The 25443-nt window shown below is 38.7% G+C and overlaps 1 protein-coding gene across 1 annotated transcript; it reads left to right on the top strand.

The window, feature by feature from the left end:
* Positions 1–428: 428 nt before the first annotated feature.
* DYTN (dystrotelin) lies at positions 429–25109 on the top strand. The gene is made up of 15 exons (XM_063341049.1): positions 429–483; positions 4747–4793; positions 6877–6951; positions 8526–8727; positions 10803–10888; positions 11766–11854; positions 12531–12602; positions 12948–13111; positions 13990–14101; positions 16707–16852; positions 18484–18652; positions 20385–20455; positions 22537–22696; positions 23969–24449; positions 25006–25109. Exons 2-15 carry the CDS (start codon positions 4775–4777, stop codon positions 25107–25109), a joined length of 1950 nt encoding a protein of 649 aa, XP_063197119.1. The 5' UTR covers positions 429–483; positions 4747–4774.
* Positions 25110–25443: the final 334 nt, after the last annotated feature.

Below are 25443 nucleotides of genomic sequence, written 5' to 3'. Positions count from 1 at the left end.
CTTATTCTAGGACATTACTACTAGGAGTTATTATTTTTCCTCTTTGTGTAGTTGCACCAACTGTCTGTTACAGCATACTGTGCTTTCTGCATTATTGTGCCAGCTTCCACCTCATTTTCAGTCTCTATAGCAACACTATTTCTCAGCAACTCAGAGGCGCTTAGTAAAGGCCCCTCAATTTAGAAATATTGCACTCCAACCATAAGAAAAAATTGCTTTGAAACAAAGATCAAAGAAGTTTTATCTTTAATAATTCAGGATATTTATTACTAATTAATTAGTGTTCTCTGTTTTGACTGCTTAGACAATTACCTGATACTTTGATCTGGGCCTTTGCCAGGCATTTGTTGTGAACAGCATTCATTCAAAAGCAAAACCTTTAGCACTCTGTCTTGAAGTCAACTTTTAAGTGCTATAAAACTACTGGACTTCTCTGGCGGTGTTGTCTGACTTCTGGGCCGTTAGTAAGTAACTGAGAGAAAGGTAAGCGCCATTACTGTATTTAAGAGAAAATAATTTTGACCTTTGAACACAACATAGAATGTTTTCACCCTTCACAGGAAACAAAAGTAATTGTTGTTTATTTTATGCATATTTCAAATGTTGATCATATGTTGTCTGATTTCAGAAGAAGGAAGGCTTCTGTCATCATGTCTTTTGGGAGATGTCTGCCTTACTTGATCTGGTTTGTCTTTCTCTGCACTTTAACTTAATTATGTAACATGTTTAAAAATGCATTTTATTTGCTAAAGTATGTATTCTGACAGCCTCTATAGGCAAACAAAATATGTATAAGTAATCAAACATGTTACTTTTCTTGCACGTTCCAGTAGGATTCAAGAATAAGGTTACTCTTGTCTGCACATAACAGTATTTGTGTTAATGGGATCGGAGTTAATAATTGTAAAAATTTATTGCCTGTACATTTGTAATTAATTTTAAAATTCTTTTTTTTGTTTTGTGGAAGTGTTTTTAATTATTAATAAGGGGCACATGTAGCTGAAATACGACACACTGACTTAAATAGTGTATCAACTAACAGCGTTAGTTCAGATCTGATGTTTTGGCAGGCAGATGCTGCTTCTGCCTTCATAATGTTCATTATAAAGTAGATGTGCTAACACTGAAGTAGATTCTGTTCATTTAACCCAAGCACTCCTACAGCAATCAAGATCTGGACTCTTCGTAGAGTTTTGTACGTCAAAATGTAGACTGTACATATGTTAATAATGCCTTTCATAACTGTTTGGAGGCAGGGTTCATGGGTATGATGTTATGATATTGCACAATGACAGCCAGTTTGGTAAAACACATAAACACATACTTAACTTCAGGACCATGAATACCCTAGTAAAAGAGTATAGCGTGCTTATCCATATGGGTAATTTAAAGGTTAGATGTTGCTCTGTACTGGATAGAGAGCTTGTCATCTTACAGTAAGTATCAAGTGCTAATAGATTATGCATGCTGTATAACTCAGTGACGTCAGTGGATCTGCTCTTATTTGAGGGAGCAAATTCTAATGAGTTCTAATCTGAGTTTAACCTGTGTATTTTTATATTCATCATCTTGCTTTATTTTATGTACCTGTGGTGGAGAGAAAAAAAGGAGGAAAACATGAGGCAAGCTGTGTGTTTGAAACTCTGTCTTTTAGGTTGCTACGTGTAGCTTTCACTAAACACTTATGTTTAATTCATTGCTTAGAATCTTCTGATTTCATTGATTTCCCTACATTGACATTTCTGTCAAGCCATGCAGAGCCATATACTGCTGCACTCGTTTTAGGAGTAATTGTATAAGCAAATTTACATGCCTATGTAATTGTTGGATAGAACTGCAGTCTTGCAGAACCCAGAGTTGAGTCCAAGCTCTGAACCTTAGTAGGGAAGAAAACAGAAGAGTGAAAAAGAAACATAGTGGTATTTCTTTCAAAGAAGGACTTCAGTAACAACTGTGGCATTGTAGTCTTTAATGAAGAAGTTATTAAAGCAAATCTATTTCCCATCATTTTAAATATTTATAGGTTATTGAGTGGAACACGAAGTTGCAGCTTTCACCACCACATTTATGGTAGACTCAATAATTATAGATCATTGAATATTTATGCTTCATAATTGGCTAATATTCTGTCACATGTATAACAAATGATCAGTGACTCTCACTGGAAAAAAGTAATAAATGGAAAGGTTGGGTGAGTTCAGATTTAATACCAAATTTATTGTTTAAGTTCTAAATAGTTTTGGACTATTTAATTTTTATTTATTCCTTTTTGTTTCCTTTTTGTCCCCACTAAAAGCCATATATGTGGCCTTTGGAGACTCATGTAACTTAGGTCGGTTATATCTGGTGTTTTTCAACTGTAATGTTAACTGAAAGATAGTTACTATACTGAATTAATATTTATATTTTTATGTTTAAAAATATAATGTAGTTTAGAGCCAACGAGGAGAGGTGCTATGCTGGACCTTGTTCTCACTAACAGGGAGGGACTGGTAGGGAATGTGAAGCTCAAGGGCAGCCTTGGCTGCAGTGACCATGAAATGGTGGAGTTCAAGACCCTCAGGGCAGTGAGGAGGGTGCACAGCAAGCTCACTGCCCTGGACTTCAGGAGAGCAGACTTTGGCCTGTTCAGAGATCGGCTTGGCAGAGAGCCATGGGATAAAACCTTGGAGGGAAGAAGGGCCCAAGAAAGCTGGTTAATAATCAAGGATCACCTCCTCCAAGCTCAGGAACAAGGCATCCCAACAAAGAGGAAGTTGGGCAAAAATGCCAAGAGGCCTGTATGGATGAACAAGGAGCTGCTGGACAAACTCAAACAGAAAAAGGAAGCCTCCAGAGGGTGGAAGCACAGTCAGCTAACCTAGAAGGAATACAGAGAAATTGTTCGAGCAGCCAGGGATCAGGTTAGGAAAGCTAAAGCCCAGGTAAAGTTAAATCTGCCAGGGACATCAAGGGCAACAAGAAAAGCTTCTACAGGTATATCAGTGATAAAAGGAAGACTAGGGAAAATGTGGACCCTCTCCAGAAGGAAACAGGAGAACTGCTCACCCAGGATATGGAGAAGGCTGAGGTGCTCGATGACTTTTTTGCCTTGGTCTTCACCAGTGAGTGCTCCAGCCACACTGCCCAAGTTGCAGAAGGCAAAGGCAGGGACTGGGAGAATGAGGTACAGCCCACCATAGGAGAAGATCAGGTTAGAGACCATCTGAGGAACCTGAAGGTGCACAAATCCATAGTACCTGATGGGATACATCTGCAGGTCCTGAGGGAACTGGCAGATGAAGTTGCTAAGCCACTAGCCATCATATTTGAGAAGTCATGGCAGCCTGGTGAAGTTCCCCCTGACTGGAAAAAGGGAACCATAACGCCCATTTTAAAAAGGGAAAAAAGGAAGACCTGGTGAACTATAGGCCAGTCGGTCTCACCTCTGTGCCTGGCAAGATCATGGAGCAGATCTTCCTGGAAACTATACTAAGGCACATGGAAAATAAGAACACAAACAAAAAAATCAATGACAGACAATGTGGCTTCACTAAAAGCAAATCGCGCCTGACAAATTTGGTGGCCTTCTATAATGGGGTTACAGCATTGGTGGATAAGGGAAGAGCATCTGACATAATCTAGCTGGCCTTTTGCTAGGCATTTGACACTGTGCTGCACAACATCCTTGTCTCTAAATTGGAGACATGGATTTGATGGATGATCAGAGGGCAGGAGCACCTCTCCTGTGAAGACAGGCTGAGAGACTTGGGGCTCTTCAGCCTTCAGAAGAGAAGGCTCTGGGGAGACCTTATAGCGACCTTCCAGCACTTAAAGGGGGCCTACAGAAAAGATGGGGAGGGACTCTATCAGGGGGTGTAGTGATAGGACAAGGAGGGTAACAGTTTTAAACCAAAAGAGGGTAGATTTAGATTAGATATTAGGAAGAAATTCTTTACTGTGAGTGTGGTGAGGCACTGGAACAGGTTGCACAGAGTTGTTGTGGATGCCCCATCCCTGGAAGTGTTCAAGGCCAGGCTGGATGGGGCTTTGAGCAGCCTGGTCTAGTGGGAGGTGTCCCTGCCCAGGGCAGGGGGATTGGAACTAGATGATCTTTAAGGTCCCGTCCAACCCAAACCATTCTATGATTCATTAAATAAATCCTCAGGAGAGACATTCAGTTTCTATTATTGTCGGGGACATAATTAACTTTTGCTTTCAGGGTTGTATAAAGAAGTAGATTCATGGTTATGCTTCCTTTTTCCCTTCCTTCTCAGCTCAAAAGATATATGGTCAGCTTAGCTGAAAACTTTAGTTCAGTTTGAAAATTTTAGAAAATGGACTCATGAGCCATTGCAATCAGTGAATCTTGGGAAGAGTCTGGTATAGAAGTAAGCCCTCTCTGACCTGAAATTATACACTATGGACTGTATAATCGTGTATGTAAACACTGGACTCTTCCAATACTGAAAGATACCATTTCCTGTACTTAAAATTGTTTTGGGGACTGTTTTCACCCTGATACAATTTTGCAGTTACTAGAATTACTCCTACTTTATCCTGAGCAGAGAGCATACAGAGCATGCAATTTTCTGGAGTTTCTCTATATGTGGCACCAAAACTATTATGTTGGTTTGTGTAATTCTGTTTAATTTCATCTCTGAAATGCATCCAGTAAATTGTTCAGATTAAAAGGTTTGATATGAGTGGTTCGATATGTCTCTGTCTAAAAAATGTGGGTTTACACTTTGGTTTGTTTCATTATAGAACGCCTAATGCCATCTGTTCATTTTAAATGGATCCAGACTTGCAGGGTAAGGATTTTTCTAATTTTTTTCCAACTTTTCTCAAGAGGCATTTCTGTGTCTGTTTGGACAGAAACTAATGAATTGTAGTGAAGTCACGCCACTTTCAGAATCTCCGTGCTGAAACACATAAATGACAAATTACACAGCTGTGCTGTTCTACCTTTATTTTTGGATCTGTCCTGGCACCTTCCCTGACCATTATCACCTTGGCGCATGGAATGGTCAGGTGCACAGGGCCGTGTTCCCTAATTTATAATATAGAATAAAGTTTTTTTGACGTATTCTAGAATAGGCATGAAGGATGGCCATACGCTGCCTTTCTGAGTGCAAAATCTTAGTGGATACTTCATCTGCTACATAACAAGTAGCGCAAAATGCAGGCCTAGCAGGTAACCAGCTAGAGATGTCAGGAAACAATGCACTCTTTTCTATATGTGTAGGAATTCCTTTGTCAGCTTCTCAAGAAAGGACATTTATGAGTTGAGGTGAAATTTGACCCTGTGCAGAATGATTACATGCTGGTTTTCTGTCCAAAGGGGAAGCTCCATTCCTATGAGAAATGAAAGAGTTTCGTGCCCCTAAATAGCCTCTCATAAATAATAATCCTAAAATATTTTGTATTTTGGGGGGGCTTTTTTTCCTTTGCCTGCTGTTTTACTCGTGTGCTCTTGCATGTTAATTCTGGAACTGTTGCTTGACAGGCACAGAATGCCCTACTTTGAGGTCACATTTTGTCTGTAAGGATGGACTTGAAGTGAGTAGCAGATGGCTACTAAAACAGATTGCCTCCACTTAGAAAGTCATCTTGCACATGGAAGGTGTTTGAGTTGGATCATGTGTACGTTTCTAGCATTTGTATTTGAAAATAAGCATTTGGAATTTAATCCGTAGCCTACTGAAAACTGTGTGAGCCTTTCTGTTACTTTCAGAAGAGCTTTGGATCAGTTTACTGAAGAAAAAGAACTGATGATGCATGGAAATCAAAACTCATTTTTCACATTGTATGACATGCTACAATACATCTTCAAGTAATATCACAAAACATAGTATGACAAGAGCAGGACTAAACAGATGGTATAGCAGATATTGGCTTATTTCTATATCATAGGCAGCATCTGGGAACCAGCAGAGCCCGTAATTTGCTGACTGTTCATGTTGGTCTGGTACATTTGTGGGAAACCGTTGCACACAGTTGATTGCCAGACTAAACAGGTAGAGAGTTTTGTGAGTTATTTTTTCTCAGTTACGCATATTTGTTGCTTATCTGTGACCTTTATCAGCTGTGAATAACTCTTCCTCTCTGAAGTACAGGGCAAAAGAGTCTCTGAGAACAGTAGGATAACTGATAAATCCCTTTCTAGTTTCTAAAGCTTTGTTAACAAACCTTTTTTTCTCTTGAAGTTCTAGGTATGTGTGCAAAGTATCAGGTATGGGTCATGTTCAGAAGCCTTTAATTCCCACCCATCCTTCAGTGATGTGAAAGGAACGAGCTGAAATCATGTAAGGGTATAGGATTTAGTCAAGCAGCTTGGGTGGAATTACTAAGTAGACATGTCAAAAGCCAGTTGCTCTGGTAAATTGCTTATCTTCTTCTGTGAGAGTCCCAGATGTACATCTTGACAGAAAATTTGTTTAATACTTGAAACAATATGTATCCAAAACAATAACCCTGCTGTGCAGACTGACAAACTGTTCCTTGTCGAAGAGCATCTCTGATCAAGAAACTGTTTTGCCTGAAGAAATATTATTTTATTATGATCTTGGCTAAAAATATGCATATCCTTTTTTCTGGTCTGTGGATAGACTTGATTCCCAAAGAAACTGGAGTGCTGTCTATGTTGAATAATGTTTTTATGACTTGTGATGTCACTGGTCATAGAAAGACCATTTTCGCCACAAAGCTATTGGGAAAAAAAGAAAATGTTTTAATTTTTTTTCATTTTTTCAAAATTTTCCTTCAGAATATTGTCGGGTTTGATCAAGTCCAAATGTGGTTAGTTTTAGTTTTGGTTAAACGATTTGTTTTTCTTTCTTTCCTTTTTTTTAAATGAACCACTCTATTGTAACGTGTGTTTGTTTTCTTTCACAGAGGCCTTCAATGATGTTCAGAGCTCTGTCTACAGAACAGCCCTAAAACTACGCTCTGTACAAAGTCTGTGCCAGTGTTAGTAGCTGAAGAGAACCCTCTGCTTTAACAGGGAGAAGAATCTGTAAAAAATTTGTGTTGCTGTCACAATGAGTTATTATGCTGCTTTCCTCTCTTATTTTCCACCTGAGAATCTCAGAATGCATTACGAACGCTTAAGAGCTAGATAGTACATCATATACAAATTGATTTTTTTTCCCTTTTTGAATGTCAGTGGAAATACATTAGTAAAATTCTAAAGGCATGGGAGAATCAAATTATTATTACAATCTGCAACACTGCTATGTAGATATCACTGGCAATTATGCATCTTTATCTGTATATTATTTTCGTTAAATGTCGAATTCTCATGTTTATTAGGAGTTGATTTATTGCAAATAATCGTGGATCATCAAAAATGCATTGACAGGCATTATAATTGATACTATAAGTATTAATGAGAACAAAATAAAATATGATAGACGAGAAAACCCCTGGCTATTTACTGCATGTAAATTCCATATTGAGCTAAAATGCATGGAAATCTTGAATTTTCCACCTGAAACAGTCTGTTGCCGAAAATGCACAACATTGCAAGTGAAGTCTTCATGGTAGCACAGAAAAGATGACAAGTTTGTTGGCCTTGGCCATGTTTTTTCATTTGGGCACGCTCTTCTATGAATGTATTTAGTCTGATCTCAGCCCTGATTTGGCAGATCTGCCTGGTGTTATGTGTCACAACATGGACATACCAACTCAGACAGATATTAGCTCTGTTGCCTAATCCTCCATGTCTCCTCTAGGCACTCATAGTGTCTATCCCAGTTACACTACTCCTCCTTGAACACTGGTGATACGAATTGCACATGGGTTTCCAGATTGAGATTCACCAGTGTCTCATGCTGATATTTTCCCATCTGTGCTGGAAAGACCATAGATGACATATTGTAGGTTCTCTGCTTCTTCAGCAATCTACAACCTTTCAGTCTACTACAATCTTTCTCTTCCAATGTTAATTCTAATTGATCATGCTTCTGCAGTACTGAATGTGACTTTTAAGAAGCCCTAGCTCTCTCTTCCCACTGGATATTAGTTATTCCATGGCACATTTATAATACAACCTGTTTGCCCCTTTCTTGGCCATAGTGCCCCCCTCTCTTCGTATTTGTGCCTGAGGAGAAAGCTTACATCAAAGCACAAGTTGTTTTCACAGTCCCAGGCGAGCTTTTTTCTGAACTAGTGAATGATGCATAGTTTTATGCTATCTGTAAGTGGAATTAAAGTTAGGTCTATAATTTGTATGCAGTTAATAATGCTATTTTCCTGTATAATTTGAATGCAGTTAGTTCTGCTACTTTTTTCCCTTCTTATTTATCCCAAAATCGCATCCAGGGAAGTTCAGTGGAGCTGTTCTGTCTTTGTAGCCTCAAAAGTTTTACTACATACATAAACCTAGCAAGACCTTTCCCAGATTATTTCCTTATGTTGCATACTGTTTTAGACTTCATTTTACAGACTTGTCTTGGCTAGGCACTTGTAATAAAAAAATGTCAAGCTTCCATTCATGGAAGGAAAGGGGATTCTCATTCATTTCTCCTTTAATTTTCCCACAGTGCATTTGATTGATGTTTCTCTGATTCAGCACATCCTACCAAGTGAACGGAGCCAGAGGGAAAAGCAGATTTCTCTGAAAGTGCAGCAGATCTCTGGAATGCTGATGAAACTGTTCCAGAGGGTGAGATTAGAAAAACCAGGCCAGGTAGATCCAAGAGCCGCTGAATTCACATTGAGCCTGCTAGTTGCCATGTATGACAGGTGAGAGGAAGCACAAATGTAAATCCATCATGACGTACTGCTAGACTAAGTCTGTTTCTACCACTCTTAAACCATTTCTATATGAAACTCTCCCATTTTGATGGTATTTTGTTTGGTATACACAATGGGAGTAGTTCAGCTGTAGGAATATGTGGCGCAAAGCTTTATCAGAGAAACGGTGGTTAAATGTTTCCAAAATTATCTGGAAGTCCAGATGTCTGCTAGTCCATGCTAACTTTTTCTGTGAACAGCTTTACAGAGAGTAGCTTTTCTTTTAACTGCCAAGATATCTTGATACGCTCCTGGAAAAGAACTTGTATTTGCCTTTGAATGACAGTACCCATGCACAGGTCAAGAATTGGCCAGTCACTTTTCATTATTAATTTTTCTCCAGCTTAGAAAGTTCATCAACCAATTATGAAACAAAACTACTGTCTTAAACTAAGCTGATCAGCTAGCTCCTGTGAATAGCAAATAGTTTCTGGGAATAATAAGGAAGGAGCTCACAGAGCATATTTTTCTCATGTATTGTTTGGGAATAATAAATTCATTCAGTAAATGCAGGATTGGTTTGTGATTGTATCAGATTTAAAAGAAAAAGGCTAAGTTCATTGTATAATTTATTCACTACAGGTGAAATGTATTCCCTTCTACATCAGAGCAAAGTTTTTTACTGAAAGTGAGATGTAAATGGTCTGCAGGACTTTTTCTTGAATCACTATTAATAATATGATCACTGCTGCTTAAGGTCCCATGTTATGAATTTTTTTGTACTTCAAAAAATCAATTAAGGCTAAGAATAAAATGTTGTAATATGAAACAAAACTAGAAACATCAAGAATATTTTGTAATTTGTGTGCACTGTGTGGAAATCATTTAGAAGAATGATTCTTAACAGGACTATCTTGACCTTTTTTTTCTGTTTTCTTAGGACAGTGTATCATGTTGGTTTTGCTGTAATTGCATCTGAAAAAAATTTTCACAAGTTTCTTGCCATGTATGTAGTATATAAAAAGCTTCTTACAATTTTCTTCCAATCCTGTTTTCTCTATAGGGTGCTGTTCTCCACTATCAACACTGGAAAGTATTTAATGGCAAGAGCATTTTTGTGTGGCAGCTTACTTAATAAGCTTACATAAACCATCATAAGGGGTTTTGATTGTATACCTTAGCTTTAATTTTAGACTTTTTCTCTGAAAGTTCTGGAAAAACTACATATATACATTCTAGAAACTTTTGACCAACAATTTCCCATGCAGCTCATACTTTAGAGACTATATTGTAGCTTTATGCAGTATGCTCTGTAAAAATGCCATTTATCTAAAGATTCTTGAAGGCAACTTTATGTAGTGATATTCTGAAGTGCAGCACTGCTTTGCAAAAGTGGTATCTTAAATATATTCCAGGATTTCCTGATTTATGGTTTCCAATTCATGTTTGCTTTGGCTTCACATAGAGAAAAGTTTTTTCATTAGGTGCCTATGTCGCAAACTTGAGTTCTAAATTAGGCTACATTCTTTATGATCTAATGATCAAAACTAAAGTCCTGCTCCTGCAGATACCCTTTTCATTAATTTGAGTTGCAGTGAAATTAAAGGAAGCTTTACTTCCTTTACAAGAGGAAGTAAAGGAAATAAAGTTCCTTTACTTCCTTCCCTACAAGAGAAGCTTACTGCAGATCTGGGGCCACAGTGAAGATGCCTGATGATATAATACAAAAATCAGTTTGTAATCCTGCTTTCTCTTTCATGTTTGGGAAGGCTTTCCACAAATGAAGAGCAGAATTTGTTTAGGGCACATACTGTAAATGTAAAATTATATTTTATTTGGAATGTGAGGTCTTTGAAGGAGATGCTGTCTTTTTGTTTTATATTGCATGCTATCTTTAACAGTTAACTCTGTTCAGTGACAAAGGGTCCTAAATACAAAATACCACTAAAATGCAACATCAGCTATATACATATGAAAGAATATCAGTTTTGAAGTTGTCTTCCAACAGAGCAATATATTTTTCTTTAGAGATTTCAGTTTTTATATTCTCAGTGAATATGGTGTAACTTATTTTATTTTTCTAGATCTGGAACAGGTTATATCAAAACTAGATCTGCTGCAGCTGCCCTAATTGCCCTTTCAGGAGACACTCTACTGGCTAAATACAGAGGTGGGAAATATATGATTTTATACACTGCCTGAAATACTGGACGTTGAGAAAAATCTCCATTGTAATTTTTTTAGTTGAAAAGAAAATACAGTTCTGCTATGGAAAAAGTAAATTATGTTGACTGCTTAGTTGTAGAGAAAGGCTGATGTGGAAGAATTTTTCCATCAATGTCCGTAGCCATCTTTGCCTAAAGAGTCTCAGAACAAGTCATAGTAAAGTTTAAGATAAGTAGACCTTAAAAGTGAAGGCCAAGTTCTATTTGCCTAGCAGAAAAGAACAGAAAACCCTAGTTCAAGTTAGAAAGCAATTTTATATATTTGGTCCAGTAAACTTTTAGAACCTTTTAACATTAGGCAAAAATGCTTAAAAAACTAAGTATGACAGATAAAGGTACCCCAGTGCAATGTGCAGCACAAAGATTTCTGCCTGAATTAAATGCTCAAAATGGAGAACAAATGGACCACAAGTGGCAGTTGGCCTCATACTTTCCCACTGCATATTGTGTATTTCCTTCCAAATTACAATTTGGAATTAACAATTCACAATTTAAATAGGTCATATCTTGTGTAAACATATTTAAATATTTTTCTTACAGACATGAAAATGAGCTCATTGTTTCCTTCATCCTTACCTGTCTTAACTGCCAGGAATAAGGAATTGCCATAATTTCTTTGTTTTTCTCTTTCCCCTGCCTGTAGGAAGAAAGTATTGTCACAGCAGTCACTGAGTGCCTGTCAGGTAGACAATTAAGGGGAACTTTCTTGAGGGGTTTATTTGGTAAGCTGCAATCATCATGCAGACAGTTTGAGAATAAGTAGTTAGAAGACACTTCAGGCTCTGCCCAGGATTCCAGTTTCTTTCCTCTGGTTGTTTTCAGCTTTCTTCCAGTTTTATGCTGTCCCTGATGGGAATGCGGCCTTGATTACCCGTAGTGCCCTGAGAAGCCTACTAACAGACTTAAATCAGGTAATACCACTGCAGTGCTGTTACACAACAGATCTTGTAGGACTATCCTAATCTAGGAGAAAAAAATACACAGTTGATATATTTTATGTTTTATTACATTGTGGGACTGTAGTCAGTAGGGCACTCAGTGGATATAGGGAGCTACCATGCAAAATAGGCAAAGGAATCAAATTCTGTAGCTTTTCTCAGTCAAACTAAGCCTTCTCATCAGTGCCTGTGTGCATTCATTTTGCCTGAGCTTACAGGTCCTGAGAACAGCTGCATACAGCTCTTCCTAAAGAAACTCCAAACTTCGGATGTCTGTACTCACTAGAATAGCTTGCAATTGTGGAAAAATGGCTTAGCATACAGGTATTTCCAGCTGAACTGGCACTGAAAATGCTATCTGAAAATGACCCCTGAGGTTCAAACCCAGTGTCTTTCAGAATTCTAGTATGGCAACATAGTATGTTGATCTGTTTCAATAAGTGAGCTGGAAGCAAATAATTCTGACACATACTGAACTACGAAATTGCATAGTGATGGTATGAATATGAACAGGTTCTCTTCAGAACAGTATGTACAATGGCATTTCTATAGATGCTTCACCATCTGTGTGCTGTCACCATATCAGCAGAGTATGATGGGAACATCTGTTTTTTATTGAGGTGTTTCTAAGCCTATGTTCTTGATGCAGATCCCAGCCATTGTGGGAGAAAGCTGCACTCTGTCTTGTGTGGAGATGGCGACTCACAGCTGTTTCCATGGGGTGAGTGAAATTATGATGTCCTGGGAAATGATTTTGAATGTTGCTGGTCGATTAAAATTGAAAGTGTATCACCATATAACACCCACCAGTATCTACTTTTAAGAGGAGGGACTGTTTGTCAGTCTCACAGTATAGCAGAATTTATATCTATAGAAAAGCTGCTCAATAAGATACTACTGAAGACTCCTGCATTTATTCCAACACCTTTGTAACCCTGTACCATTTTACATGAATGGAAAATCTATGCTAGAAGAGTCCGACATCAGAGCTTTTATTAGTAATTGTAGATGAGACACCGGTTCTTTTCAAGTAAACGACTGAACTTGAGACATGTATTTTTTCAAGGTTCTGAATTCAGCAATTGTTGAAGAAAAATTCCTCTCTTGGCTGAGATCGGAGCCTGCTGTTCTCCTGTGGCTCCCTACGTGTTACAGATTATCAGCCACAGAAATGGTTTCTCACCGAGCTAGATGCAGAGTCTGCAAAATTTTCCCCATTACAGGCCTCAGGTGCGTCAATAATTACTGTAGTCTATAGCATCCACATAAATAGTTATTACCATTGTTTGCATACCTTACAGGCTCTTACTGCTGTTAAGCAACAAACTTTGGACATAATCCAGTTTAACAAGTAAGATAGGGAAAGAGAGAACCATCACAGGCTAGTGCTCAAGCCTGCATCCTGCTTCTCTTCAGTTCACTAGCACAGACATGATTATGGACACTTACTGAAAGTAAACTGGAAGTTCGGTGGTAAAGCCAATTAAACCCATGTATCTCATTTCTTAGTTCTTTGTCCCATAATCAATTAACTGGCTAGTTAAGTTATCCATTTTAGCATCGTATTCATTTAAGTAAATGAATTATAAAATGGCTTAACGGTATAAAAACAACACTATCCATTACCTACTGACCAGAATGCTCAGAAAAGCATTTTCTGTTACTCTCTTCTCACTAATAGTAAGCTTTCAGGTTTATTTTTTTGCAGGTTTACTTTTTTGCAAAGTTGCAAATCCTATATCAACAATATAGTCATACTACTTGTTCCATGAGAGCAGCAAATAGAGATAACCTGGTGCATAAGAAGAATACGAAGATGGAACTGCATTCTCAAAAATGGTACTAGAACTACTGTTTCTTCCTTGGACTGAATTTTGATGCTGCAAATAAAGAATAGCAAAATAATTAGTGGGTTCTGGAGAATAGTCCAGCGTCATTTGGACAAAATAACTCTTGCATTCAGAAAATGCTGAGGAAAGTCGTTATTCTGACAAAAGTGCTTCTCTGCATTTCAGAACCCAGGGATCAGGATTTCCAGTAATCACGCTCATGTTCGCCAATTTCTTACTTGTGGGGAAGTAACTTAATCCCTCTGTTTTCTCTCACAGATATCGCTGTCTGAAGTGCCTCAATTTTGACCTTTGCCAAGCCTGCTTTTTCACTGGCCGTCTCAGCAAACCACATAAGAGGTCACATCCTGTTATGGAACACTGTGTGCAGGTAGAGTCCCATTGTACTGATTCATTTCCCTGTTCAGGTTCTTCATGTAGGCAAGTAGGCAGTAGGCTTTTGAACGACATTGATTATGAAATTGTGTGTCAGCCATAATGGTCATGACATATTAGCATTATTAATCTGGGAACAGTGACTCAGTGAAAGGAAAAAGAGGGCTTCTAACTTTAGGAGTGTTTTGTTCTGAAATAACTGACTAGAGCCATCAAATGTCATAGTGCAAGTCCTCCTCCCAAGGAGTTTTATGGCAAGTTTGCCATTTGCAGATTGTCCTTAAACCTCTGGAAAAGGCCCTCAGTGTCTCCCAGTGCTCCTTCCTCCCAGTCCCAATGCCAACTTATTCAGAAATTAATTCATCCTAAAGTTATACAAACTCCTGCATGAAATTTCTTTTATTTCAGAGCTTTTTCACTTTATTGTAAACCTTTTGGACTCATTTGTCTCTGTCAGTTAGGGATGCAGCACAAAGAGGCAGAATGGGCCCAACTAAACTCACCTACTTGAGCTCCATTACAGGTGTAACTTGTGCTTTCATCACACTAATGGCAAAGTTCAACACTGGGAATTTGTGCATGAAAGATCAGCTTCTCCTTTGAGCAGGAGATTCCAGATCTTGCACATAGTGGCAGGCAGGTTTTTTTATGGATCTATATAACAATATTTTCTTCTGTTCCGGTAAATGAGCTAAAAAGCACCCATGAAAGTTTCCCTTGTAAGCTGTACTTCATGGTCTCCTTCCTGAAACGCTGCACTTAACATGAAAGATACCTGGGTAGCCAGCGTCTGCACCAAAACTAAAGAATGTTAGACTGCTCTTGCAGTCACCCTTTGTCTGGAGGAACATGAAACTGTCACCACTTCATTGCTCTCTTTCTGTAAACCAAACCCTGTTGCTAACACTGTGAGGAACTATATCTGAATGCTCAATATCTGCATTAAAAATAACAGATAGATGTTCATTCCTCCAAATAGTCTTCCTCGTCCTCCATGTGTGAGGAAGTAGGAGAATCAAATGGCAACTGATCTCCTCATGTAGAGATTACTAATAGAGACATTAAAATCAGTGTGCATGGAGAGTGAATGGGAGTGTGTGGATTTGGAAGCACCAGAAGGAAGGGCAAGAGGGATATAACAAGGTAGGAGATGATGCAATCTAGATTAGCTGGTCAGCAGGATCACAGCACTTCCATGCACAGCTTCTCAGGACAATCAAATCAGGAAAACAAAAGGTAGCGTGAAACAAAGGACAAAGTGCCATTTGAAGATGCCATCACAAGAGGTGATGATGTGAAAGTAAAGAACTAGACATAAAACACCCAAATAAGGAGAAAAAAGATCACAATCACTGCTAGCTCCTAAAGGAGCTAAAGGCACAGCCAAAAACCAGCACACAGTCATGCTAAGAGGAACCCAGGAGGCTTAAGGAGAACTGACATCTCTTGTTCTCCATGTCACTGTAAGTCATCATGGCCCTACCATGTGTATACATACACCTTGGTGTGTGAATGCTGGCAAGGCTACTTGGACACATGTATGTTAGAGATTGTGAGTGAGTGAGTATGAGTGAGTGAAATCAGTTTTGTTTTAAAATGAAGTCCCCTTCCTCTCCTATATTGTCTGACATTGAGCTTTCCTACATTGTTGCTGCAATATTGCAACTGGATCACTGAACTTAGGTTTCCTTTATGAAGCCCTACTCTAACACTAACCCTGTAAATATTACTTTTGTGGCTAAAATCTATACCAAAATTAGAAACATAAGCTACTCAATGTGACAGATACCATTTTTATATCCTTTGTGTGAGACATAAAAGGATTTTCCTATACCTTCCACTCTTATCAGATGCTGTCCTTGGCTGGGTGAGTATTCACATTGTCTTTATCAGAAATAGGCTGCTGAGTGGGGATTTGAAATATCAGCACTTTTTTTATTCCTTACTGTGCTGACACCTTGTGGTAATTTTATTACCATGTTGAGAAATGACTGGGAGGCATGCTGTATGTTTTCTTTTTATTTTCCTGTTCAGTCAGTCAGGGCTCACCCCATGTTCTGCAGCAATCACTTCCTGGGGCAGAATTGATTTGTGTCCTCCAATAATACTGAGCTTAGTTGTTGTGCCTGAGCCTGACACTGCTGTGACAAATGGAAGTGTGGTTTTTAATGTATTGTACAAGAGGAGGATGTGAGGCACAGAAGGCTGTATCGATTAATACTTCATACAGGTATAGAAGTACTTCTTCCCATTGATCAAAAGGAAACTTAGACACTAGTTGGGCAGAATTATCATTGTGACTGTGAATTTAATCATTGTAACTGCCAAAATCCTGCGTTAAGCATTTCCAGGCTGCCTGAATTTGGCCCAGGCAGTGTTTTGCTTACCTAGCAGAATTGGAGCCGCTCTTGCCTGTGGTCCTGCATCATCATCCACCTCAGCTTCCCTTCTAGGGCTGACAGGAGCCATTAACCCCTTCAATTGTTGAACAGGTGTACCTTTGCTTTCTTATGTCTTGCCTTTGCCTTGGACTGTGTCTACTTCTGGGCAGCACCTGTTTGAAAATTCACTGCCTTCTTTATTATCTCTCATTCTAATAGATGTCAGCAAAGGCGAATTTAAAGCACTTTCTCCGCACCATCAGGAACAACGTGTTTCAAGAGCGCTGCAGAAGAAAGGAGGCTCAGAGAAGGAGGGCTCTGGAAATAATGGAGGAAAGGCCCTTCCCTACTCACAAAAAGACTTTGTGAGTTTCTGTTTCCGATGAGTTCATAATCTCTGAATAATATGTCAGGCTGCTTGATTGTGTCCTTTGAGTAAGTGATTTTGTTATGACAGACACCATGTCATGATTTTTCCATTAAAAAGAGAAAGCATAAATGGAAAATTGCTGCTCATTGTTGTGTAGCTTAACCATGATTACCATGCTGACAACCTAATGACCAGTTGTCTGGTAAAATATAGCGTACTTGTGTTTTCATTCCCTCCTTCCCTATGTCATGTCTTTCCATGCCATTTCTTATGCTTAGTCTAGGGTGAAGCATTGCCAATATTTAGTACTTGTCACAATTGCATGCATTTTTAAGCACCTCCTCTGTGACAAATTCACTGGAAATTAACTGTGAATGCTTTCCACATGTGACCCACAGTGTGTTCACTGATAGTCATTCTACTCAAGTCCCACTGAATTGCAGCTCTGTGGGATTACTCACAATAGTGAGTAGCTGATCTCACTATTCCAGTTCTTTCAGATCAGTTCAGTTTTGTGTGCTTTTAGTTAACAAGAAAATTCATTACTGTGTTTCCATTGATCACAGTTGTGAATAATAGGCATTGGAGGTTGTGTTGTGGTTTTCCCTATAGTTGCTCCTTCCTTGCTCTGAGGTTTTGGTTGATATTTAGGTGTAGGAATTGAAGGAATGATTATACAAGGTAAGCACTCCAAACATATGAAGGGTGAGATTCCTTCCTAGTAGTACAAAGACCTAGCAACTCTCTTGCATCTCATGTGTGTTCTTCAAATGAGGCTGCGGTGAGGCTGAAATAGAAAAAATTGGTCACTCCTCTCTAAAAGAATTTATTTCATCCTTGTGCAAAGGAGGAGAAAAATCTGTTTATAAAACTTGATTGTGCTACACTGCTAGGTAAGTACACTGCTATTAGAAACCAATTTTTATATACAGTAAGACCAATGGATGATAGCTACAGTAATTCTCTCAGAAAATATTATTTCAGTGTTTGTTTTTTAGAATGTGAAATGCAAAACATTTTCCATTGCTGATTTCTCCCCACTTGTATTCAGCAACAAAAAGTCTTTCTTCATTTTGAATGTCATTTAATCCTTCTGTGAGCAATCACGGTTTCTCTGTAATTCTATGGGGATTTGCTTACCTAATGCTTGGGTAGCAATGAGAGAAAGAAGAATTTGAGGTTGCCATTACAGGCATCACCGTGGGGCTGATAGTTTTCTGGGCTTTTCCTAGCATAGAATGGACTGAACAGCAGGATATCTGGCCCTTTGCTGTCTTGTTGTAGTTGAATTTCCCAAGATGTTTAGCTGTCTTGTTGTAGTTGAATTTCCCAAGATGTTTAGCTCTTGGCTAAAGGAAGCAAAAACAAGAGGTGTCAAATTGCTCTGATACTAAATGGGTGGAAAGAAGAACCTGTTGAGGTTCTGTTGAAAGAATGGAATTTGTTTTAAGGAATTTAATTCTTTTAGCCAAAATGTACCAGCAAGCATAGCTAAACCGTACTTCTTGCTTAGCCAATAGCACAGCTGTCTCTCTACTTATAGGGCATTAATTTTATCTTTTTGGGTACTGAAACCATATAAGGCTTGATCCTTTCTCTACTCATTATTTCGCTGTTGGTATACAGTCCCCCTGCAGAACTCAGCGCTTCCCCACTTCATGGGCCTGAAAACCTGTCTTTCCCAGTGGACAGACCTGTCCTGGAGTCACCCAAGTTCGTATCTGAAAACAGAACTGCAATACAGAAGAGCGAGAATAACAGCAAGACACTGGAGCAAGGCAAGACAAAAGCTCAGGTGAGCAAAACATGAAGCTGTAATAGTGCTAAAGCTGTGAGGAAGACCTACCAAGTTAATATCTAATTGCCTTCTGAATAATTACCAATGAAAAATAAATGTAATGGGCAGCTTCACCTTTTTGTTAGTTTCTCACTTGTGGAAAAAAATGTCTAAACTGAAAACTTAGTGAAGCTTGAATTTGATACCTTCTCAAGATTAGGGACTAACTCCTTGACTTCCATGACCTTCAGAAGTATTTCTAAGAATATTTTCTCTGTTACTCTTTTTCTTTTCAAGTTGTCTTAGAGTAGCATGTTAAAGACTGACTGAGACTGGATTCCTCTCTCTGTGTTCTGACAGTAAAAAATGCCATCGTGTCCTCCTACTGCAAGCAAATGTCAAGGAAGGATGCCTTAATTCTTATTAGGCTCAGGCCATTTTTGTCACCATGGCAATAGCAAGAGGACAGAATGGGCCCTTCTTAAGGATAAACCCAGAGTAGTGTCCACTCCAACTAAAATAGCTCATGCATAAAAGCTCTCTGCTAATCCATTTCCAGGTTGCCTCATAGAAATGATGCTAGAGGAGTGGGTAGGACGGTGTAGATAAAAATAATTACATAACAGTTTTTTCTTTCTATATTTATTTGAGAGGTTGGTAGCCCTGCACATACTCGGAATATAGGGAACACTGGGTAGTGTTCAAACCAGTTTGTGTCATCCACTCATCTTGTTCTTCCCGGAAGCCAAGGGTTCAGTAACTGAGAACTAGTCTGTGCGTGTCAGGTCTCTCCTTTGGCTGCTACTCCTGTACTGCCCTCTGGAAGATCTGTCTTTTAGGACACTACTGCCCAGCTTGAGATATAGTGCCAGCCAGCACATACCTGCGGGAGAAGTTGTGGGCAGACATTTCTTAAGCATGTAATTTTGCTGGCTGGCATTTGTTGTTCTAGAAGACACTGAGACAGAACTTGCATCCCTGTAGTAGGATCCTGTCACATGCATTGGTCTCTTGTTCATTTTCTCTCTAGGCTGAGAATTCTTTTTGAGCAGTTTTATACTGATTTCCAACATGCTATAGTGCAGATTATTTCCGTGTTGCTTAAAAGCACGCAGACTGTAAGTCTAATGAAAGTTCTTAATAGAGTCCATGAGCTTGGAGGTCCTAGGGACCCAGCTCTTAGTCTCATAATTTCTTGGCATCCCTGTTTCCAGCCCAGCTTATACCATGCCTCTAAAACAGCTTACCTGGAAAGTGTTTGTCTCCCTGACTTCTGGACTACTGTCCCCTGCATGGCCCAAGAGACTGCTACTTCCATCCAAAGACCAAAGACTTGACTTTCTCTTCTTTCTGCTACATCCAGTCTCTCCCTTCGTCTCCTTGGCCCAAACCAGTTGTGGGACTTGGGAGAGACTGTTCCCAAATCAGAATATTCCATTTTGCAGAAACTCCAGGGAATGAGGGTTTTGTTCTAATTTAAAACAAAAGAAATTCTCATACACTTACAATTTTATATAGGACAAAGAATTTGTTCTATAGAGTAAATTTTCCAGTCCATTCTAATAGCCATTAGAAATACTTTAATGCATCAGTTGTTTGCAATCAGTTAAATAAAAACTTTAATTAGTAAATCTGTAAAACAGACTAAATCCCAAATTTATCATGCCCTCTTATAGCAAAATTTGCATAGAAAATGAAATGTTATTGCTGATAAAATTATAAACAGATAGTTTTCTCTTTTTTATTATAGGCAATAGGCTCTTTTGAAGCAGATGTGTTAAAAATGCACGAATCCATCAAAAGCATTCGCAATGAGAGCAGGTTGGTAAATGCAGTGGTATAATTACTGTATGGGACTGAATGGTGGGAAGAGCTAAAGTGATTTTTCCATACTTTAGAGATTTTGAGATTTTAAAAAAAATCCTATCAAATGGTGATGAATGATAAAAACTCAGCAACAAAAATTCTAAATGGAGATCACTGGAATAACAATTTCTGGCAAAGCAAAACATTTTGGTTTGCTTTCATCAGCATTTTTGCAATTGTTAGTTTACATTCCTAAAAGGCATTTTTAAGGGAAAAAAGTGATCATTCACATAACAATGTCAGAATAGCATACTTTTTCAAATTTTTCTCTGAGTAAGGCTTAATCAAAACAAATTTCATCATTCACATTAAGTGTTTAAATCAAAGTAGGATATCTTGCTAAAAAATATGCTATAAGTCAAATAGAGATTACAAGCTTAATACAGTAACTATTCATAAAAATTCCACAAGTTAGATTATCACAGAAGTCCTTTCTGATATTCAAATCTTTGACACAATAAAATATTAATTCCTAAACTACAAATTTCTTGGGTGGTTTGTTTGTTGGAGGAGGGAATATCGGTGTATGGGCAGACACGCTTACTTCTTCCTTTCACTTTTGCTTTTCCCTCCTTCATTTTTGTAGTTATGGATGAATGTGCTGTAGATATAATCATGTTTATGACCACTGAAACCAATGGAATTACAGCTAAGTGTAGAATTTGATCCTGAATCTACTCCCTTTATTTCCTTCAGTATGTTCATTTCCCTCTGTTCCTGTTTTGTTTCATTCATACAAGTCAACGTATAACTGCTGCTCCAAATTCACACAAGGGCACTCCAAGACTAGAGCAAAGCAATTGCAGTTTTATTGTAAGTCTGTGTCCTTACCTCACTCTCTGTTCTTACATGGGAAAATAAAGAGATATGGCAAAGATCTTCAGCTTTCGTTTAGATTAGCAATAGCTGAGAGGATATCTGCGAAGCCTGCTCCTGAAATACTGCATCACCCTCTGACACAAAGCTTATCATATAACTGGGTGAGTGAATCATATTACTCATGGGAAGCTCTTTGTTCTTATTTGTGGACCAACTTCCAGCATTTATCTGCCAGTTCACAGAACTGGGCTTGGAGCTAGTTTTTTACAGCATTTTACAGTAAACACCCATTAAATGTTGTTACAAGGGACCACTGTAATATTAATATTAATTTTAATTTAACAGTCTGACTTGCTGTCCCATTCTTGCATAATTCCAGTGAAACTGATGGGGCTCTTGTCTGTGAACCAATGCATACCCACAGGAAAGTGAATCAGATGAACTTCTGGATGTAACTAAGCAAGGCAGATAACTATTTAATGTGTGATAAGCAGCAGTTGATTTATTACTGTAGTGTTAACAAGTTTTTCTGTCCGTCTCCACCTCAGCTGCGGGGAAGACAAAACTGTATATCTACCCTGACTTCTTAGAGAAATCTCAACTCTAGAACAGAGATATGGGTGGTATTTTTGTCATACTGTGCTCTGAGTAGGTAATTTCTAAACTTTTTCTGGTCTGCATGGGAGGGTGGCACTTATTGCAAAAATCACAGTATCTTTTCAAGGACAAGTAGCCTGTGCAGAAACTGCCGGTGTCACCAAACAAGCTGCATAGAATACCAGGAGCAAGAAGGAACTAAATCAAAAGGGGAGAGGCTTTTTTTACTCCTTTGTTGCCCAGGGGAGAATGATGGGAATCTTTTGCAGGTCAGGGAGTTGCCATAAGTAGTTTGCTTCTAGACAGAGGGACTGCTATAATGTTTTTCCTGTCGCAGCCATGTTTGCAGGAAAGGTAAAACCCCAAAATGTAAGGCTCAGTCTTTGCCACAGTTCCACTCAGCTCACCTCTTTCCTCATCGAGAACACTCCTGTTCTTGATAATTCCATGTATACTGCCCAGTTCCTGAAATACTGGCCTCTAACCCCAAAGCTGCCAAGAATTTCCTGAACTGACAAAGAGGAGAAAGTTTGTGCTACAGTATTTGCTCTTTTCCATAACTGCATATATTTGCGTGTGTGTGATGTAGCAAAATTTCCACTCTTCTGTTTCCCTGGCAGGTACATGAAGAAGCAGTTCAACAAGTGGAAGGACAAAATGCAATTTCTTCACAACTGCCAGGAAGACAAAAACTGCAAAATAGAGGCAAAGCTCCAGAGCCTGAGAACAAGCCATGAAAACCTGCAAATGAAGCTGCAGCAAATGAAGCAAGAAGTAAAGGTATAGTGATAAATATACCAAGAATCTTCACAGCTGTGGGCAATTTCTGGATACTAACTACTCCTTTTCCTACAGACCAGTGCTCTTGATACTATTTGGTGCACCTTTGGCTTGTCTGCTTAGTCATTTAAGGTTGCTGTCTTCAGAGAAAGCAGATAGGCTCTTTGCAGCAGAGATTTTCTTGTCATTTAGCATCTGGCACAGATGTCCATGTCTGGGATGTTTATATCTGCAATGAAAACAATGAGAGGGTATTCCAATAAGAGTGAGAAAATGGTTTCCAACAAACAGAAGTGATAGATACTTCATTGCAGTCTTTTCTTTAAAGAAGAATCCTGTGTTGGTATTGCATAAATAAAATAATCTTTTGTCATTCCTAGTTGCTGTCTTGAAGTGAGATGTAATACAGACCTCTTACAGAAAGTATTTTATCTCTTTTCAATTGTATTGACTCTTGTTCATGTAAAGTATCTCTGAGGTTCTAAAAAGGCCCTTGTTTCACAGGGAATGCATATATATTTGCCACCTACAGCATTCAGGTAGCATTTTCTGTAGTGCTGCTCTTCTTAGACTATTTTTCAGGCATGGTCAAACATAGAGAAAAGCCAGACATATCTGCAGTGCACACTTGGTCAGCTTTGTATCACTTGCACATGGAGACCAGTGAGACCTGGCATGTCCTACCATCCTGTGTGTATGCTGTGATGCTAGCCTGTCACAACATGCAGGAGTGGCTGCACACATACAGTTAAGTGTTCAGTGCATGCACAGTCAGCTCAGTGCATCCCAGTTACATCAGACTCGGCGTTCATGCAGTGAATGGTATTTGCCATCATAGTTCTGTCTAGAATATTCCAAGTACAATTGTGGCACTGACAACTTACCTAGTTTGGAATTTCAAATGTTAACAAGTGTGAGGTGTTTGATATGTGTTTAATATACACATCTATTTTTCCCTTTGTTTAATTCTTTTAGAACAATTTTCCTGCAAATGTACTCTTGGAACATTATTATTCCTACTTTTCAATGACATTAAAACATATAATGTCTTCAGATTGTAATTGTGGACATAAATTTGTCCAAACTCAATCACAGTTTTATTTTATTGCAGGAAAATCTTTTATTTGCAAAAAGAATTGGTTTAGTTCACCAGAAATTAAAAAAATATTATTATTCTGACCCCAAATTATTTTCTTACCTATTTTAGTACTACTAGCAAACCAAAATATCAGTTGTTCTCAAAATGTAGTTTATGTGTTTTGTCTATTGTAGGCAATGTTACAGTCATCAGAGTATCCTTTTGCACAGTGTCAGAATATAATGGCAAGAAATCCACATGTACTGCTGGAAAGGAGAATGCCCGGTGGATTAAATCCTGCCCAATTAAGGCCTACTTCCAGAACATGTGCAGACTGGAAATCTTTGAATTCCCCCAACTCTGCAAATAGAATGCAGTTTTTACAGACACCTGAGGTTCCCACTGCAGCGGACTTTGTATTCTCAGAAGAGCCTCTGGAGTCTGTGTCCCTGCAGAGCGACAAACGCTTTATGGGACAGTATAAAAGAGCAAAGGAGAATCAAGCATATCTGCCTGAATTGACAGAAAACTCCCTCAGTGGCATGGTGAAGAATACAGTTCTTACTCCCACTGCAGTGCAGATACCACCTGATGAGAAGGATGTCAGTGAGGAAGTGGAACTGCAGCAGCTAGTGATGAAACTGAAGGATGCGTTGTCTCTCCAAGCCCAACCAGGTATAAATTCTCCCAGTTATCTTGACGCTGTCTTCTCGCCTTCCTCCAGTTTACTCTATAATATCGTTCATAATCATTTAACCCTCAAAGGAAACTCAGAATCTTGCCTTTGCCATTGCAGAAGTACTCCAGCTCCGTCCTGTAAGGTAGAGCATATTCCTGTAATGTGGAATATAACCCCTAATGTTGGACTGATTTGAAACAGGATGAGTCAAAGCGCATAAGAGGAAATCAGTCTCAGCAGTCAATTAAGGAGCAAACTTATACTGGTGAGGGCACTGGAGGCCTTTTCTGTTTCCACTTATGTCACACTGTAACTATGACTAGTCCCAGGCAGACTTCCAGCAGTACAAAATCCCTTTGTAATCAGTGCTCTTACACAGCAGAGCTGTGTTCAACACTTAGGATGCCTCACTTTTGATAATGAGGATGTAATGAGGAGAGTGACGGAAAAAGCTGCTGTTTCTACAGTTATCTTTAATTAGAGATTTATAAAGAGATTTTCAGGGCAGCATCCAAATGTCCTGAAAGACTCAAAATCTGTTCTACTTTTCAGCTCAACAGTCTGCTTTGCAGCAGGAGTTCTTCTCTACAGCTGAACATGTTTGCAGATCCTTTTCTGACCTCATCAACCAAGTAACTTCACCACCTTGTAAATGATGGAAACTACTATTCACCTTACAGCTTCACTGAACTGTTGAAGGTAATTGATGACACGTCAGACTCTTTAAAGTGTCTCAGATGTTGCATTGTAATAACCCAGATTTCTGCATTTACTGATTTCAACAGGAACCTTAAATAGTGTTAAAGAGCAATGTATCTTTTCTATTGGTGGTTTTCAGCTCTTGTGCAGTAGATGTTGGCCCAGCTGATAAAAATCAGCATGTCTTCATTAATGTCACACTGGCTTTCACAACTGTCCTGCCCTGTCCTCCCTTCTCACTGCTATGTAATATGTAATGGCTTGTGTTTTGGGAACATTTATTGTTAATAG

Source organism: Chroicocephalus ridibundus, chromosome 7 (genome assembly GCF_963924245.1).
Source record: "Chroicocephalus ridibundus chromosome 7, bChrRid1.1, whole genome shotgun sequence".
NCBI lineage: Eukaryota > Metazoa > Chordata > Aves > Charadriiformes > Laridae > Chroicocephalus > Chroicocephalus ridibundus.
The sequence above is the reverse complement of the archived record's forward strand: the minus strand, read 5'-3'. Positions and strand labels throughout refer to the sequence as shown.